The sequence below is a fragment of the Nicotiana tabacum genome, chromosome 5 (genome assembly GCF_000715075.1).
Source record: "Nicotiana tabacum cultivar K326 chromosome 5, ASM71507v2, whole genome shotgun sequence".
NCBI classification, from domain to species: Eukaryota; Viridiplantae; Streptophyta; class Magnoliopsida; order Solanales; family Solanaceae; genus Nicotiana; species Nicotiana tabacum.
Genome location: NC_134084.1, coordinates 24,237,282 through 24,256,490, shown reverse-complemented (window position 1 = coordinate 24,256,490; position 19,209 = coordinate 24,237,282). Strand labels below are relative to the sequence as shown.

The 19,209-nt window shown below is 37.3% G+C and overlaps 1 protein-coding gene across 3 annotated transcripts; it reads left to right on the top strand.

Annotated features, from left to right (window-relative positions):
- The first annotated feature begins 5,453 nt into the window (after positions 1–5,453).
- Positions 5,454–14,530, top strand: LOC107788900 (putative RNA-dependent RNA polymerase 1). 3 transcript variants are annotated; one of them, XM_016610634.2, is made up of 5 exons: positions 5,454–5,740; positions 7,334–7,898; positions 10,163–12,033; positions 13,271–13,421; positions 13,547–14,530. In XM_016610634.2, the coding sequence occupies exons 2-5, from the start codon at positions 7,392–7,394 to the stop codon at positions 14,366–14,368; spliced, it is 3,351 nt and encodes a 1,116-aa protein (XP_016466120.1). In that variant the 5' UTR covers positions 5,454–5,740; positions 7,334–7,391; the 3' UTR covers positions 14,369–14,530. The 3 variants fall into 3 exon arrangements, with proteins under 3 accessions (XP_016466120.1, XP_075109535.1, XP_075109534.1); XM_075253434.1 differs by having other exon boundaries at positions 5,477–5,740; positions 7,356–7,898; XM_075253433.1 differs by lacking the exon at positions 5,454–5,740 and adding an exon at positions 5,775–6,804.
- Positions 14,531–19,209: the final 4,679 nt, after the last annotated feature.

The window sequence follows — 19,209 nt, the reverse complement described above, 5'->3', positions numbered from 1 at the left end:
TAACAAATGGTCCTGCTGTACAATTTTTGGATTTTATGTGACACTTTGTTAATTGTTTATGATGTTTGCCCATTGCTATTCTATTAAAATAAAATACAAAAAAATGTGTGTGTCAGGCATAATTTGAACCGTAATTCGGTTGTTAAATAGAAAATCATAAAATACGCATTTTTATCCTGATTTGTTGTTTTGTTTAATCTTACCTACTTTTAACATTTTTATATGTGTGTGATAAAAACATTAAACGTTAATTAATGGTTTTAATTTTATTTAATTAGGCTGTGTGTTTTTAGAAAATTGGAAATAAAGAAAAAAAAAGGGTTAAAATTTGTTGAAGTTGGGCTGATCCCCATTTCAAATTTAGGGCCCAAATGAGCAGCCCAAGTTACCGGTCCAAACAGCCCACCCCCAGGCCACAAAACGACGTAGTTTGACACTAAAACTACGTCGTTTCAATACCAATCCATCTCAACCATTCAAACCAAACTGATCCAACGGCCAAGATCCTACACCCCGTACCCACTAATAGACCCGACCCGTCTCACCCGGACCGACCCAACCCTTTTTAGTCTAAAACGACACCATCCCCCATCAGCCAAGAGATCCTGACCCTTCATCGCACCACATCCAACGGTTAGGAATCAACCCCTCACTAACTATATAAACCCATAACCTTACCCTGCCCCCCATATCCGAACCCCAGCCTTATGTCACCTTCGTCCTCATCCCCTTCCCCTCCAAAACCCTAGCCGCCCCTGTATTCTTCACCATGAAAGCCGGCGGCATGGACGCCGGTGACCCCACCCTTAACACCATAGAACCCCCTTGCCATCCTGAACATGGATCTGTTAACCACTTAATTCGAATCCCTTCCCACCTTCTCGAATCTTCGTTTGAAGATTCGAGTCGGAACTTGACTTACACCGTTTAACCCCAGTTTCACACCAGACACTCCCCAGACCCCCTTCGTGACCAAACCATGCTTGGTTTGGTCCGAATCTGACCAGGGAAGCACGAATTCCGGATCTAATTTTTGGAACCTTAAGGTTCCTCGTCACTGGTCCGTATCTTGTTCAAGCCGAAGAGATTAAGGTTTAATGGACCTTAATCGAAGTGTTTCTCATCTGAGAAACACTTCGATTAAAGTCCGTTCAGCCCTAAGAAAGGTCTGTTCGAATCCAAGCTAAGGTTTTGATTTTTCGGGACTTAAGGTGAGTTTTGCTTTCTTTTCTTTATTCTTTTAGTCCATATGTTGTTTAAAAGGGTGTTCATGTTTTTGTGAAATTTGTGTTTCGAGTTTTACCAACTGTGTCCTGTCTACTTTGCCTGAACCTCGGTGTTTTGAGTCCTTCTGCTACTTGTTCTGATAATGTGTATGTACGTATGTGTTGTGCAATTAGCTGAATTTCAAATTTGAACTAATTAACTGATTCCTCGAGTACAATTCTGCTTAGTCAGTACAATTCAAATCAGGTGTTCGATACTGTTAAATGTCTGATTTTGGCTACGATTGTACATGTTATGATTAATATAGTCGAGTCGACATGTGTCGTCAATTAGTTTCAGCTGCCTGAACAATAACAAATCGATTTACTTTTGATAAGCATGGCCTGAATCATTTAGGAACTGAGTTTAGTGCTTATAATTGTTAATTTGAATCAGAAATGTAAAAATCAATGTTCTGTTTAGTCACAGTTCTGAAATTGGAGGGCATGTGCACTTGTGCACAACATGTGCATTTGTGCACAGCCTGTGCCCTGCCTAAGTGCTTTTTGAATTAAATAGTTTGACAGCATATGCTGTCAGACTACATCATGCTGCCCATATTCTGCTTTAAGTTTCAGAAATAATAAACATTACTAAAAAGTTAAGCCTGCCAAGGGAATATCATGGGGTTGTGCTCTTATTTAAATAGTGAGTGGAAACTGAAAGGGAGTAGCACATGGGAGGGTGTTCTGATGGTCTAAACAGGTTGTTAAAGGGTTGATTTGAGGCTGATAAAAGGGGGACACACATGGAGGGATAGACACACACACAGACAGACAAAAAGAACAAGGTGAATTGAGAGGGAACATTTTTTAGGAGAGTTGAGTTCTGAAAAACAGAAAACTGGAAAAGAATTCTTTTGGATAGCCAAAAATAGATTCCAAGACTGAAATTGGACATTGGATTTTGAAAAGAAATAGATAGTAAGAGGAATAAAAATACAGAAATCAGAAACTGGTTTTCTTCTTGCTTTTGTTCAATTCTTAGCCTGCTCAGCCTATTCAGTCGGTTTTCTTTTCTTTCAAGTATCAGCTAAAGTGTGTCGGTTTGGTTTGCCTTGGTTGATTCCCTTGGAATTGGATTGTCTGGATTTCTGTTTCCTACTGCATTGTCTGCTGCTGCCTTTCTGCCATTTTTATCGGTTCTAACTGTATCCTGCACTGGGAGCTGTCCTATTTGTACCTGCTGTTACTGCTGCTGTTTGGTGTTGCGTCTATTGTCCTACTGACCCCTTGCTTCTTCTGTTGTATCCAACATCCAGGTACATACTAAGACTTTGCATCTGATGTAACAATGAAAGCATGAAATCAAAGATATGCAGGAGTTTAATCATTCGTTTGCTGCAGTTACAGTTTTTTACGAATGTTATTAAGATCTATGTAATTTGTTTAGTTTGTAATTCAATAAAGAAACACGTTAGGTAGCCTTGTACTTAATCGCAGCTTAGTCCGTCCTAAATTGTGATTTCGTTTGCTTAATGGGTTGTCTAATGAGGAATGTATGAGTGTTTTAACACACAGATAATTAGGTAACTTTTCAACTAATATTCTGCATGTATAGAAAAGAATGCTTTAAGCTTGCCAGATATGATATTTAGTTTTATTGAATCTTTGTAGATAGTTCACAGGATCCTGTTCAAACTCTATTAGTAGTAGTTTCCGATAAGTTAATTCCACTGATTTGGTTTAAATAAGCGAGTTTCAAACTCGGATCTGAAGAACATTTATCATAAGCTTTTAACAGTTCTATTAATCTACTGATTTGGTTTAATTTCCCCTGACAATTTAACAACATGCTCATCCATGAAATAAGGCACAAAATAACTCACGCCTCATAAAATCAGATAATCAAGTAAGGATCTGAAGCTGGTCAAGCATGTAATTAGCACATAATCCTCTTTCTTTCATTTTATTAGAGACAAATGTAATAGAAATGTAGACGCTTTAGGATATCCTTTCTAAAATAGAGACGAGCCTCGCCAAATAAAAAATATAAATTGCGGGGCCCTCAATAACTAAACATAATAAATATTTAGAATTCAGGACAGGCCGTTTAGTAAATTTCATGGCCCTTCCCAAAAATAATAACGCGTTAGGCTCTTTAGGCGCGGCTTAATTAAATTACATTCTTAAACTCGGGTGCACATTGATGTGACCCGAATCCAAATCTCAACGGAGTCGAAATGTGTTAACAACTACGGGTGCATTGATTGTGACGTGGTTCGAGATGCATTTTCACGACGTTGCAATTCTATAAAAATAAATGATAATAAAAGCGGTTTAAACTTAATAAAAGCACATAAGTCACAACATGTATTTAAATCAGATATTTAGCCATTATAACAGTTTAAGCGACCGTGCTAGAACCACGGGATTCGAGGGTGCCTAACACCTTCCCTCGGGTCAACAGAATTCCTTACTTAGAATTTCTGGTTCGCAGACTTCATTTGGAAAAGTCGAAAATTTCCTCGATTTGGGATTCAAGATAAACTGGTGACTTGGGACACCAAAAGCCAAACCTTTCCCAAGTGGCGACTCTGAATTAAATAAATAATCACATTTCGAATATTGTCACTTAAATTGGAAAAACTCCCTCGCGCATTTAATCCTTCGGGGCGGGCGCGCAAAAAGGAGGTGTGACAATTAATATTAAAAATATCATGTAAAATGCCATATTGATGCTCTTTTGATCTATTTTCGAGTTTTCACATGCTATATATAAATAGAATGTAAAATGCCACGTGAATGCTACTTGGAACTGCACGAGGTTTTAGATAAAAAAAAATATTACTATAATTTAAGGGACTAACAGAAACGTGAATAATTTGGGGGGTCTTTAGGATAGTAATTCAGTCTAATATAATAAAGAAATATAAAGAACGTTTAAATAATTTGTGTCTAATAGGAAACAATTAGGTGTTTAATAGACATATTTAGAATATTGATTAGGTGTAATGGTGTTAGATAGGAAATAGCTTCAGTTTGAAGTTCAAATGAAATTTATGATAACTTTAAGGGGTTGCATATATTTTACCTTGGGTTAATATTAATACAATATACTTGTAGTCATCATATCAAAGTCCAACATCAACATCATTAATATTATCGCAAGTCAATTAATGTAAGTAGCCATTTAGTCGATGAAAATCGATAGAATATTTATAACTTCAAAATCTTGAGTTTGTCACTAGTTTGTATTTATTTGGTTAGAAAACCAATTCATATACCAACATATAACAACCTTACAAAATAAAAAAAGTAAGTCAAGATACACACTTATCCCCGTAGAAATTCATTTCAAAAATTAACTCAGAGTGTATTTGGTATGAATGGACATATTCTTTAATTTAGGGTGTGTTGGCTTAAATATTTCCTCATGAACTCATTTACGTTTAACGCATAAACTCTTTTTCAATATTTCTTACCTTATCTCTCACACCCACCAAACCCCACTCACCATCCCAATCACCTAACCCCATGCTCACCCTAACCCCCTCTCCCCGCCCAACCACCTACCCCCAACCCCCATTCCCTACCCACCCAACTCCGCACCCCCAGCCCCACTCCCTTCTCGACCCCCCTTTTGCCACCCATACTCACTCCCGTAGTGTTTGCCTAAATTATGCTCCATGTGTTTCAATTTATGTGAACACATTTTATTGGACACGAAGTTTAAGAAAAAAGATACGTAGTAAGAATTTTGAACTTGTGATGTAAAATGAGGTACAAATACTTTTTGTCGTTATAAATCATTGCATAAAGGTAAATTATTTCTAAATAAGGAAATGGGTCATTCCCTTTTGGCATGGACTAAAAAAAATAAATTCACATAAATTGAAACAAAGGGAGTATATTTTTTAAAATAATATTTTCTTCTCACTAATTAAACACTAGAAAATATTTTTCGAAATTTTTTCACTCACCTACAAAATATAAAAAAAAATAAGTAATAAAACTACTCATTTTCCTAGGTAAATATTTTCAAAGAATATTTTTGTTTCGTAGCAAACACACCCTTAATATGTAGCTTAAAGGAGTATGAAATGATAAACAAATGTGAAGGTAAGAAAAAACAAAAGAGAAACAGTAAGAACAAATGATTCGTCGAAACGCGTTGATTGGTAGTCTTACGTAATTCTCAATACGTCAGCAAAACAAATTCCAAAAGTTTGGCAATTGAATTATTGTACCCTGTTCCTGTTTAGAAAGGAAAAAAAGGGAAAAAAGTAAGAAAGAAAAAGCTACATTATTGTAACCCTGTTCATTGAAGGAATGTTACTTTTGATAAAGAAACATAAAGAAGTATTCTTAGCTTGGAAGGAAATAAATTTGACTAGGGATTGACTATATGCTCTCCTCTCTCTCTATATATGTTCAAACAAAAGTTGGTAGTTTGTGTCACTACTAGTTAGTGTAGTTGAAAGATCAGAGGGTTTTGAGGCAAAGAGTATAAGTGAGGAGTTTTTGCATAGCAAGTAAGTCTCTTCTAATTCCCCCATCTCATCTTGTTAATACTTTTGATTCACTTCCTATTACGCTTAGTATCTTGCTGTGATTGATGCTTGTTGCTACTGCTTTCTTCCGTCTATTTTCTGGCTCTTAGTTTGCTATTATTATCTTTTTTGGCCCTTGATGTTGATATTGCTTGTTTCTACAATTTATTTTCATGTTTCATGAGCCGAACCACTCTACCCTCCCGTGAAAGTGTAAGGTCTACGTGCACATCATACTTCTCAGACCCCATTTGTGGGGCTTCATTGGGTCTATTGTTGTCTCATCCGGTATTCGGATCGGTGTTAGACTAAATCCGGATTGGATCTATTGTTGTCTCATCCGGTGTTTGGTGTTAAACTAAATCCGGATTAGTAGGTGTAACCCAGACCCTGCTTGTGGGGCTTCACTGGGTTTATTGTTGTCTCATCCGGTGTTCGGGTATCAGCAGCATTGGGATTAGACTAAATCCGGTTTCACAACAGGAAGTCCCAAATTAGGTTAAAACACTTCCTAACAAAGGCAACTCTATACTTTGGGCCAAACTGAGACCTCTTGTACTACTCCACAACCCTTGTTGGTTTTTGTGTTGTTTATGTGTTTAAAGCATCTTATATAATGTTTGGCTTCAATGTTTACCTCATTTTAGTCTCAACTGTTTCTTGGAGCTTTCTTTTTTTTGAAGTTTGAGTTATTTGAATCTTTCCATGGTTTTGTGAGCCGATCATGGGCAGAGGCAGACCCATGATTTTTGTGCGATGGGGCACAATATTCTGCTCAACCAGTGCCTACTAAAGGATGTAGAGCTCGAAGGTGACCCCTCACTATAACACATAGGTCGGCCTCTGATCATGGTGGTAAAATTCCTAGTGGAAGAATATATCCACTCTTTTATTTCCATCTCATTTTAATGTTTTAGTTAGCTCTTCATTGATCACTGCCTACGAAGCAAATGTGAGCACCAGACTATGATGCTAGCTATGCAAAAAGCAGTATGAAAGACCAGACGAGCGTAAAAGCAGTAGAAATCGTTGGTTAATATGATAAGGTAAGTTAGTAATTTGCTACACTGAAGAAAGTAAAAAACCCCATTTAGGATTTAGCTAGATGATTGATTGACTGAAATTGACCAAAAATTGAGGTTTATTTCTTCATAATATTTCTCCTAATTTCAACCTTGGATTGTTCTGACTTGATTGTGTTTCTGTATGTCAGTTCTTTCAGTAGGAAGTGTTGACTGTTAATATTAGGAGAACAAGTAGTTACACGTTTCATAGATAGGAATATGATCAAGAAGAGGCTTGGAAAGTATTAGTCATCAGTTTAATTCTTTTAGGAGGTTTTTCTTTACCATCGACTGTGTCTTTTAAGTTTTTATGCAACTGATGCATAATCTAGTCGTAGCTTGCTGTATTCCTTTTAAATACTTAGTCTTAGATTTGCATAACTTTTGGCTCTTTCTTTACCAAGTAATTTTTAGCTCTTCTTTTAGCTAGCAACTCTTTTACCTTAATCTTGTTATTTTATTTTTATTATACTAGTATTCTTACTTGTATTACACATGTATGTGACTTCAGAGGGTAATCTGGTGGTGATTAGTATTTGACAGTTGAACTGCACTTGGAATTTGGCTATATGGGAAAGACAATTCAGGTTTTTGGATTCCCTTATCTTCTGTCTGCCGAAGCGGTCAAGAAATTCTTAGAGAATCATACAGGAAATGGAACTGTCTATGCTGTGGAGGTTAAACAGTCCAAAGGTGGACGTAGAGCATTCGCCATAGTTCAATTTGCCAACAACAAAAGCGCAGAATTTATCATCGATTTGGCTAGTAAGCGGTTGTATTATGGAACTTCTTATTTGAAGGCTTGGGAAATGAAAACTGATATTGTCCAACCGCGGACATATGTGCAACACATGGATGGCGTAACTCTGAATTTTGGATGTCTGATATCAGACAAGAAGTTTGCAGTGTTGGGAAGTAAAGGTGTTTCAGTTAAATTTGGCATTGGATTGAAGAAAATTTACTTCTTTTTATCTCATGCTTCAGCTGATTATAAACTTCAGCTTTCATATGAAAATATATGGCAAGTTGTCCTTCATCGTCCATATGGTCAAAATGCTCAGTTTCTCCTCCTACAGGTTTTTGAATTATTCCAAACCTTTTTTGCTATGCTTTTCATCCTTCTCCATGTGCTAGTCTTTGTGAATATTTGTGACTATTTGATTGTTGGTTGAATAGTACACAGTTCTCATGTATTGAGTGTCTTATTGTTTGTTGATCCGCTTCTTTTGAGGCAAAATCATTTCTGTATATCTGTTATGCATGCAAAAGTTAGACGCACACCAGCTTTGCACCTGTCAATTGTTTGTGTAATACTGGAAAAGGATATATAGTGTGTCAACTTTCCGGCCGATGATGATAAGAACCTGTTCTGAGATGGCTCTATATTATTTGCAATCTGTGTTTTCCTATGTGGTTCAATAAACTATCTCTGCAGCCTCTTGATTTGCTTTACAAAAGGCCCTAGTCACTAAATGTATCCTTGTAGCTTCTTGACTTCCTTTGCTCAAAAGGCCGTAGTCACCAAAAGCCAAAAATAGAATGGCTTTCATTGGTTAATGAATAATGATAGAATATATGCTAAAGATTGGCTTCAGAGACAAGATCTAGACTGTAACAAGGTTCTTTATCCCAAAGAAAAAAGAACTCACAAGATTTTATGATACAGCAAGAATTTGCAACTATTTTGTGAGCTTTGAAATTGTGCTATTTAGAGTCTGAAAGTGTAGGAAATTGATATTGTTGCAATGGGGAAAACTGGGCCAAATACACAGATAGCCACTCGGAGTTGGTATGAAATGTCAGTTAGACACTAAAAGTTTACTAGTGTCCAGATAGACACTTCAACTCGATAAGAATGCGACACGTGAGCACTTGGGTCATAAGACCTAGTGGGTGAGTGCGATCATGGTCGGCGAGTAAATTTCTCCATTCTCTCCAGGTTCCCCACCAGCCACTACCAACTCAATCTCTCTCCCTTTTCCAGCTTCCCTATATTGCAATGTGGCAACCCATTTATATCTTGCCTATTGTTAGTTTCCTCGGTTAATTTCTTTCTCATTTGTTGACAAACTAGAAGAACAACATGGAAACTGTTAGGAAATGAACCTTTGGCGTTAATCCAACCCCAAAAGCAAGCTTGTGAGTTGAGATTGCTCAAAGACTGTGTAAGGAAATTAATTACCTCATCCCATAACGATGTGCGACTCTAACACCCCCGTTCTCCTCTCACGCCCAAGATTGGATATTTGGACCGTGGACAATATTGAGAAACAAGAAAGAAGAGAAGAGGGCGGGGAATAGTTCACTTGATTATTCCCTCAAGCCATTGGGGTTTAAAATGACCTTTACAAGAATTACAAATAAGGAAAGAAAATAAAAGGCAGCAACACCTGGGAGAATTAGACAACAACAACAACCCAACAATAATCCCACTAATGGAGTCTGGGGAGGATAGAGTGTACGTAGACCTTTCCCCTATCTCGAGGGTAGAGAGGCTGTTTCCGGGAAACCTGGGAGAATTAGACATACCTCTAAAGCTCAATTCCAGTATAAAAACACCAATATAGGACTCTAAATTGGTTTAGAATTGCTAAATTTCTGCTCCAAAATGGCTCCTTTGTTCATTCAATAATTGATGATTTCTGTAAACTTAACATCAAGATAGTTCTTCTTTTCCTCCTTTATCCTCTCTTTGCTCGCTAATCAGGATTTTATGATGAGTTAAAATATATTGCTATTTTTTTTGGGCAAAGTTTGGCATCTTTAAAATTGTAATTTATTTATTTATTTTAGTGCCCTTTTTTCAGTTTATGAGTCAACCTTTACCGTTTCAGCTATAGTGCCCTTTTTTCAGTTTATGAGTCAACCTTTACCGTTTCAGCTATTCTTTTTGGGATATTTGCTAGGTGAGACATTCTAATAGTGTTATTTACATTGTCCTTTTTCATTTGTCAGTGATTTTTGCTTTGACTACGGCTCAAACATCTATTTTGAAGTACTGCATTGCTTCTAATAGTCTTTTAACAAGCATGAATATTTATCATGTGAAATAGACTGGAAAATTACTAGGTGCAAAAGTGTGTTTCATAGACTAGAGCCATTTGGATAGCCCTTTTAGTTCAATTATATTTTTGTGCTTAGTTTTTATTAAAGAAGAAAACTCGAAAGATGATTAGTGAACATTGACAGTTTCTTTTTACCAACTAAATTTCTTCACGAGTATAGTTGCATCAGTTAATATATCGCTTTATATAATTGAAATATGGTAGATCTGTAGTCTACTTTACTGATTTACCATGAGATTTATTATCGATTTATTCATTCGATTTCTGTGATTTAGTTATTTGGTGCTCCTCGGATCTATAAGAGACTTGAAGGCTCCTGTTATAGCTTCTTTAAGGAAACTCCTGATGATCAGTGGGTAAGGACAACAGATTTCACTACATCTTGGATAGGGCTATCTTCTAGCTTATGTTTGGAGTTTCGTAATGGTGGTCGACTTCCAAATTTCAGCGAAAGTTTTTTTTACTATAAAGAAAGTGTGAGCCAAGTTATTTTACAGACTGGTTACACCTTTTCATTCTCTCAAAATTTGGCTCTGGTTCCCATTGTCCACCTTCCTGAAGGTGTTGAGTTGCCCTACAAGATATTGTTTAAAATTAGTTCCTTGATACAACATGGATGCTTTCCTGGACTAGCATTAAATTTTAACTTTTTCCAATTAGTTGACCCTCGAAGGAGAAATATTGCATGCATTGAACACGCCTTGGAGAAACTGTACTATTTAAAGGAGTGTTGTTATGATCCAGTGAGGTGGCTAACTGAGCAGTATGATGAGTACCTCAACCGCAGACAACTTCCAAAATCTCCGTCCATCACTTTAGATGATGGATTGGTGTATGTAAGAAGGGTCCTAGTAACACCATGCAAAGTTTATTTTTGTGGTCCAGAGGTTAATGTATCGAATCGGGTTCTGCGCAATTATTCTGAAGACATAGATAACTTTCTTCGAGTTTCTTTTGTTGATGAGGAGTGGGAGAAAATACATTCTACAGATTTATTAACAAGAGCTAGTAGTGGAAATGGTATCAGGACAGACATCTATGAGAGGATCCTATCAACTCTTCGGAATGGCTTTATAATTGGTGATAAAAGATTTGAATTTCTTGCATTTTCATCGAGCCAGTTGCGGGATAATTCAGTGTGGATGTTTGCATCAAGACCTGGCCTTACTGCAAATGATATAAGAACATGGATGGGTGATTTTCAGCAAATCAGGAATGTCGCAAAATATGCTGCCAGACTTGGCCAATCTTTTGGTTCCTCCAGAGAAACTTTGAGTGTCGGTAGGCATGAGGCTGAAGTTATTCCTGATGTAGTTTGTTCGCTTCATGGAACCAACTACATCTTTTCTGATGGAATTGGAAAAATATCTGCTGACTTTGCTCGTAGAGTTGCCATAAAATGTGGCCTTCAGTATACTCCATCTTCTTTTCAGATTCGTTATGGTGGATATAAAGGTGTTGTGGCTGTTGATCCATATTCATCAATGAAGTTATCTTTGAGAAAGAGCATGTTGAAATATGAATCAAACAACATAAAGTTAGATGTCCTGGGATGGAGCAAATATCAGCCTTGTTATCTTAATCGTCAACTGGTTACTCTCTTGTCTACACTTGGGGTGAAAGATGATGTTTTCGAACAGAAGCAAAATGAAGCGGTAGAGCAGCTTGATGCTATCTTGCATGATTCTTTGAAGGCACAGGAAGCTTTAGAATTGATGTCTCCTGGAGAGAACACTAATATTCTCAAGGAGATGCTAAATTGTGGTTATATGCCTGATGCTGAGCCGTTTCTTTCAATGATGCTGCAAACTTTCCGGGCTTCAAAGTTGCTCGATTTGCGGACTCGATCAAGAATATTTATTCCAAATGGAAGAGCGATGATGGGATGCTTGGATGAATCCAGAACCCTGGAATATGGTCAGGTGTTTGTTCAGTTTACTGGTACTGGACGTAGACAGTTTTATGAGGAATCACATCCTTTTAATGACAGTGGATCCACCAACTGTAATTTCATTCTCGAGGGAAATGTGGTCGTTGCAAAAAATCCATGCTTGCATCCTGGTGATATTCGTGTTTTAAGGGCTGTTGATGTTCCAGCTTTGCACCACATGGTAGATTGTGTTGTATTTCCCCAGAAAGGAAAAAGGTAAAACATTACTTTGGAAACCTATTATATCTGTTTGATTTCCATGTAATCTTATAGAGGGATTTACCATTTCTTGCCTAGTCTTACTAACTATCAAAACGTGTTATTTCTTTTAGTGAGTGAATTTAGAAAAACTTTACAGAAATTGCAACTAGTCTTGTCGTACCATGTTGAATTCTTGATTAGAATCATAACTGGAATTCAAGTTCTACCGAGTCTTTGACCATGTAATGTTTGGTCACTCTTGCATGAAAGCGCGGTTGTTGGCATAGATGTTTGGCCAACAACTATGAAAATCAATTCCTGGAAGAAGTCACTAGTGAATCTATATAGTCATGAAATTTCATTCTGGAAACAAGCATATACTCAAAATTTGTGTAGCTTGACATGACCATTATGAAGTAGCTTACATTGTGTTTGCATTGAAAAGAAAGTGGAATTTCTATTGATTTAGAGTAGTATTTACTTATGGCCTCGTTCTTACATATTGGCATATCTAAGGGGGGTTCCTCGGTTCACGTGAACCCACGCTCTCCTCCTTAGATCATGTATAGTAATGTTATTTTTTTCAAAAAGACTTAAATATATGTGTGTACCCAAGCTCAAAGTATCACATGATGTGATAGTTATTGGGTGCACCTCTCTAAGTGATATTGGGGATTCAAATCTTGTGTCTCTTGTTATTTTTTCGTTTCTTTTTCTAGAATTGGGCCCACCCACGAGTATGTGCATGCCTGGTGTCATTTCTTGTGTTTTAATTAAGTACTTTTTTCTTTTTCTTTCTTTCTTTGTTTGGTTTATTCTTCAAAATTTCGAACTCTTGACACATTGAAATCTCTACTATCCTTTAGTTACCATAAAATTTTATAATTAAACCAAATGTGTATAGTGAAGCTAGTTGCAGTGGATGATGTAGCATATAGTTAATGGGTTCAACTGATCCCAACATTTCTGCCACAAAGTGTGTGTGTGTATATATAAATATATATTTGTGTGTGTTACTATTAAAAAAATATAATTTGAACCTAATAATTTCAAAAGCGTAATGGGTACAACAGTAAGAACCTAAAGGCCTGAACCATCAAAATTAATATCTTGGATCAACCTCTTGTTCTTACACTGTATGTTTGGCATGACTGAAAAGTTCTATCAAATAAACTAGCTTCCATCCTTATAAGAACTGTTTTTATCTTTTTTTTCATGGCATTGTTTCTCAGTGTTTAAACTTTGATGACAGACCTCATCCAAATGAATGTTCTGGAAGTGATTTGGATGGGGATATCTATTTTGTTTGTTGGGATCCAGACCTGATTCCGCCAAGGCAAGTCCAGCCGATGGATTATACTCCAGCACCCAGCACACAGTTGGATCATGATGTCACAATTGAGGTACCCCTGGTTTCAAACAACTAAGTTTTACTTACATAATTTAGCATGCTTCTGATGTATTCAACCTCTCTTACCTTATAGATGTGTATATGTAATTAAAATTGCCCACTCTCTGCTTACTGCAGGAAGTTCAAGAGTACTTCACCAACTATATTGTGAATGACAGTTTGGGAATCATAGCGAATGCGCATGTTGTATTTGCAGACAGAGAACCTGATATGGCCATGAGTGATCCGTGCAAACAACTCGCTCAGCTCTTTTCAATTGCAGTTGACTTTCCAAAGACTGGTGTTCCTGCTGAAATACCATCTCAGTTGCGCCCTAAAGAATACCCCGACTTCATGGAAAAGCCAGACAAGCCAACCTATCACTCGGAAAAAGTTATTGGAAAACTTTTCCAGAAAGTGAAGGACAAAACACCTCAGGCTTGCTCTATCGCGACCTTCACAATGGATGTTGCCAGGAAATCATATGATGGTGATATGATAGTCAATGGATTCGAAGATTACATTGACGAAGCTTTTTACTACAAAAGTGAATACGACAACAAGCTTGGTAATTTAATGGACTACTACGGCGTAAAAACTGAGGCTGAAATACTTAGTGGTGGCATCATGAAAGCATCAAAAACTTTTGACCGCAGAAAAGATGCAGAGGCCATTGGTATTGCTGTGAGGTCTTTGAGGAAAGAAGCAAGGACCTGGTTCAAGAAGCGTAGTGATATAGATGACATGTTAGCAAAGGCTTCGGCTTGGTACCACGTTACATATCATCATACATATTGGGGTCTCTACAATGAGGGGTTGAAAAGAGATCATTTCATTAGCTTTCCCTGGTGTGTTTATGACCAGCTGATCCAGATTAAGAAGGCGAAAGCACGTAAAAAGCCGGTTCTCCATTTATCTTCTCTCGGGAATCAACTGAGTCGCAAATTAGTGTTGATATGATAGCATTAAGCCAATCTATATAATGTAAAAAGGGTGTGATCATAAGAGAACTGCTACGCGTTGTTAACAATCTTGTCTATTAAACCGCTGACATTTATGCAGCTCTCTTTAATAACAGTTGTATAGCTTAGTAGTATTTAGCATGCGATTGAAGTTGTTTTATCTCTCTTCTCGACATGGTTCATGTTATGCTTTATGTATTACGCTTAACCACAAGTGATTTCTTGATATCCATAATGCGTTAGAAACTATTGAAATTGTGTAGGACAGGACTGAAGGAAAAAGGTAAAACATGACTTTGGGAACCTATTATAACTGTTTGATTTCCATGTAATCATGTAGAGGGATTTACCATTTATTGCCTGGTATTTCTTTTGGCGAAAAACTTTAGAGGAAGTGCAACTAGTCTGGTCCTACCATGTCGAACTGTTTCTATCTTTTTTTCATGGCATTGTTACTCAGTGTTAAACTTCGATGACAGACCTCATCCAAATGAATGTTGTGGGAGTGATTTGGATGGGGATATCTACTTTGTTTGTTGGGATGCAGACCTGATTCCGCCAAGGCAAGTCCAGCCGATGGATTTGTTATGTCGAGGAAGAGGCAAACCCAAAAATAAAGAAGATAAAGAACACCAAATTTTAACGTGGAAAATCCTTGAAATCGAAGGTAAAAATCACGAGATCATAAAGATCCAAAAAACTCCACTATAACAATAAGAGGGTTACAAAAATTCTCCAAATTGGCTACACAACAAGTGCCAAACACAGCAACAAGAGCAACAACTAATCAATTGAAGAAAGAGTATAATCCACAAAATGAAGCTGCTATTCGAGGCTGGAAATCATATGCTATGAGACTCCAAATCCGATCTTCACCGTTCAAATCCAATACCAAGATGCTACGAACACTCAGTCAAAATTTTAGCCGGATCCAACGGCTAACGAATCGGAAAACATAATTTGAATGTTGGCTGATCGAAATAAAAATCTGTAGCAAAACAAATATTTTTCTTCTCTCTTCTCTCTTGACGAAAGCTCTCTCAAAAGTCACTCTTATGTGCTTAAGTCTTTCAAAGACTTGTATCAATGAGCATAGAATAATTCTCCAAGGTTGTTCTATTTATAGATCATGAGTGGTGCTTTCTCTTAAAGCCAAAACCCACTCAAAATAGGAATAAACCGAATCCAATTCCAAATAGGAATGGAAACTAAAAGAGAATAGGATTAGGCCATTGGGCCTTTGGCTGGACAACATGGGCATGACCCCAACAAACTCTCCCTCCAGCCAAGGGGCCAAATGTTTCTTTAAGTAGAGGAACTATTGACAAGCTTCATGCCTGCCAATTTTCTACAAAATCCATGTTTATCTGTAAGCTTAACTACGAAGTCCTCAAGGTGCTCCATATAAATCTCTTCATCTAAATCACCATGAAAAAAAGCAGTCTTGACATTCATCTGCTCAACCTCCAAATCTAGACTTGCAGCTAAGTCTAGAACCACACGAATAGAAGACATCTTCACAACAAGGGAGAAAATTTCATCAAAGTCAACTCCCTTCTTCTGACCAAAACCTTTAACAACTAACCTCGCCTTGTATCTAGGCGCAGAGGTATGGTTATCTTGCTTTATTCTGAATATCAATTTGTTAGATAAAGCTCTCTTACCTTTCGGCAATTTCACTAACTCATATGAGCCATTCTCATGGAGTGACTTCATCTCATCTTCCATCGCTTCGATCTACTGATCTTTGTGAGTATCTTGCATGGCTTCATCATAATTTTCAGGTTCTCCCATGTCAGTCAAAAGTACATACTCATCAGGAGGATAGCGCATGAATTTTTGTTTCTCCCTTGTAGATCTTCTAAGAGAGGTTTCAGGAGCATTCGAAGTAGTTACCTGTGCAAGAATTGGTTGTTGATCAACCACAACTTCATCAACTGGAGCATCCATAACATTTACACCATGATGATCATTTTGATCTTGATCACTATCTCCATCATTGTCTTGGGTTTCTTCATGTGCAATAGGTGCCTTAGCAATTGAAACTGGATCAATATCAACTAAGCTCTCATTATTCTGAGAATCTATCTTCTCAAATTTGTCAATATCTTCAATAGTTTGGTCTTCAAAGAATATTGCATCACGACTTCTAATAAGTTTATTGTCAACTGGATTATAAAAACAATACCCAAACTCATCTTGACCATAATCGATAAAGATGCACTGCTTAGTTTTGACATCCAATTTCGATCTCTCATCTTTAGGAACATGCACTCAAGCTTTACACCCAAAAACTCTCAGGTGATCATAAGAAATATCTTTGGCAAACCAAACTTTATTTGGGACATCACCATCCAAAGCAACTGCAGGAGACAAATTGATAACGTAGGCAACAGTGTTAAGTGCTTCAACCCAAAACGTATTTGGAAGTTTAGCCTCTGAAAGTAAGCATCTAACTCTCTCAACTAGAGTTCTATTCATCCTCTCTGCCAAACCATTCAGTTGAGGTGTCCTGGGCGGAGTTTTCTAATGACGAATTCCTTTTTCCTTGCAATAGTTATCAAAGGGACCACAATATTCACCATCATTATCAGTGCGAATACATTTTAATTTCTTCCCCGTTTGTCTCTCAGCTAAGGCCTAAAATTCCTTAAATACGCTAAGTGCTTGATCTTTAGATTTCAAAGGATACACCCAGAGCTTACGAGAATGATCATCAATGAAGGTCAAAAGTAAAGTGCACCACCTTTTTACTTTACTTTAACAGGACCACACAAATCAGAGTGTACTAGCTCCAATAAATCGGGCTTTCTTGAGGGAGGATGGCTATGAAAGGAAACCCTTTTCTGTTTGCCAGCTAAACAATGTAGGCACATTTTCAGCTTTGCTTGTTTCACTCCAGAAAACAAACTTTTCTTGGCCAAACACGTAATCCTTTCTCACTTATATGGCTCAATCTTCGATACCACAAATTCTGACAAAGTATCACTTTCCACCAAATTTATTGAGTCATTAAGAATAGAGCCCTGTATCACATATAAATAACCAGACTTGACTCCTTGAGCCACTACTAACGAGCCCTTGGTGAGCTTCCATTGGCCATTAAAGAGGGCATTATGGTAACCTTCATCGTCTAATCTTCCTACGGAGATCAAATTGAAAGGAAAGTCTAGAGCATGCTTGACATCTTGAAGAACTAACATTGAACCATTATTAGTTTTCAAACAAACTGTGCCAACACCAAACACCTTAACTTCACTAGCATTGCCCATTTTAACACTCCAGAATCAATAGGAGTATAAGATGAGAAAGTCTTTTCTTGGTGTGACATGTAAGGTAGCTCCAAAATCTACTATCCAGCTCGTCTCATGGGATACCAAATTGATGACATTTTCATCATAAGCAAAAAGAAGGTCATCTCGAACAATAGCAGCAACATTGTTCTCGTTATTTTCAGCTTTCTTTCCTTCTCTAGTATCTTGATTCAACTTGCGGCAAAACCTTTTGATGTGTCCTTTCTTGCCACAGTAGTTTCATGTAATATTATAGTATTTAGACCTTGACTTACTTCTACTTTTACCTCTATTCCTTGAGCCTCTTGTTCTATCTCTCGCCCGGTCTTCAGTAACTAAGATATCTACTTATGAGGACGAACCCTGAGATTTTCTCCTTATATCCTCGTTCAACACACCACTCTTGGCATATTCCATGCTCACCTTACCTATAGTAGCTGAATTTGTCAAAGAAACACTAAGAGTTTCCCAAGAGTCTGGCAGAGTATTAAAAAGCCAAAGTCCTTGTATCTCATCATCAAAATTAACTCCCATTCCAGATAGCTGATCAAGGACGCCCAGAAAAACATTTATGTGATCAAAGATATGGCTGCTTTCCTTATATTTAAAGGTCATCAATTGCTTTAGCAGAAACAATTTGTTGTTCCCGATTTTTGAAGCATAAAGTGTCTCTAGCTTTTCCCACAATGATCTCGCATGTGTCTCGTTCACAATATGGTTGTGAACATTATCTTTAACCCATTGTCGTATATATATACATACTTGTTGGTGCTCAAAATCCCAATCTTCATCGGATATACTCTCGGATTTATGAGCCAAAAAAACGGGTAGATGCATCTTCTTCACGAACAACAAGTCTTTCATCTTGCTTCTCCAAACTTTATAATTTCTCCCATTTAAACATACCATCTTGCTCATATTCGCCTCCATTCTGTAACAACCCGGATAAATAACCAAGGCTTTGATACCACTTGTTAGGACCGTAAAAATCAGGTGTCATATGGAAGCTTGCAACGCAAACCTTGAGCGATAATAAATCATACAACAAAGGAAAAATATACCAAAAGAGACACAAACATTTAACGTGGTTTGGTCAATTGACCTACGTCCACCGCGGAGATGAGCAATCCACTATATAAAAAGAGAGTACAAAATATCGAGAGAACAACCTCATAAAGAAGCAAACACAGGTGACACACTAACACTTCTCTCGTAAAGTTCTCCCCCTAAACACTACTCTTAAGCCCCCATGGCTACATTGTGGATGCTACTAAATGAGAAGGACGGATTTTCAATTTATAGAACTCCAAACCTTTTCCTACAAGAAAAAGGACTAGCCAAGTATAGGAGAATTATAATTTTCTTCTAAAAAAGGAAAACCCAATTAAGGTAATTATATTGCTCTTTCCTTCAACAAATAGGAAAACCAAATATGGTAAGAAAATTATGGCAAATACCTAACAATTCTCCCCCTTGGCCGGAATTTTCTGACAAAATAACTTGATCCACCTTCTTCACATAGCCTTCAACAGGCTGCATCTCCAAA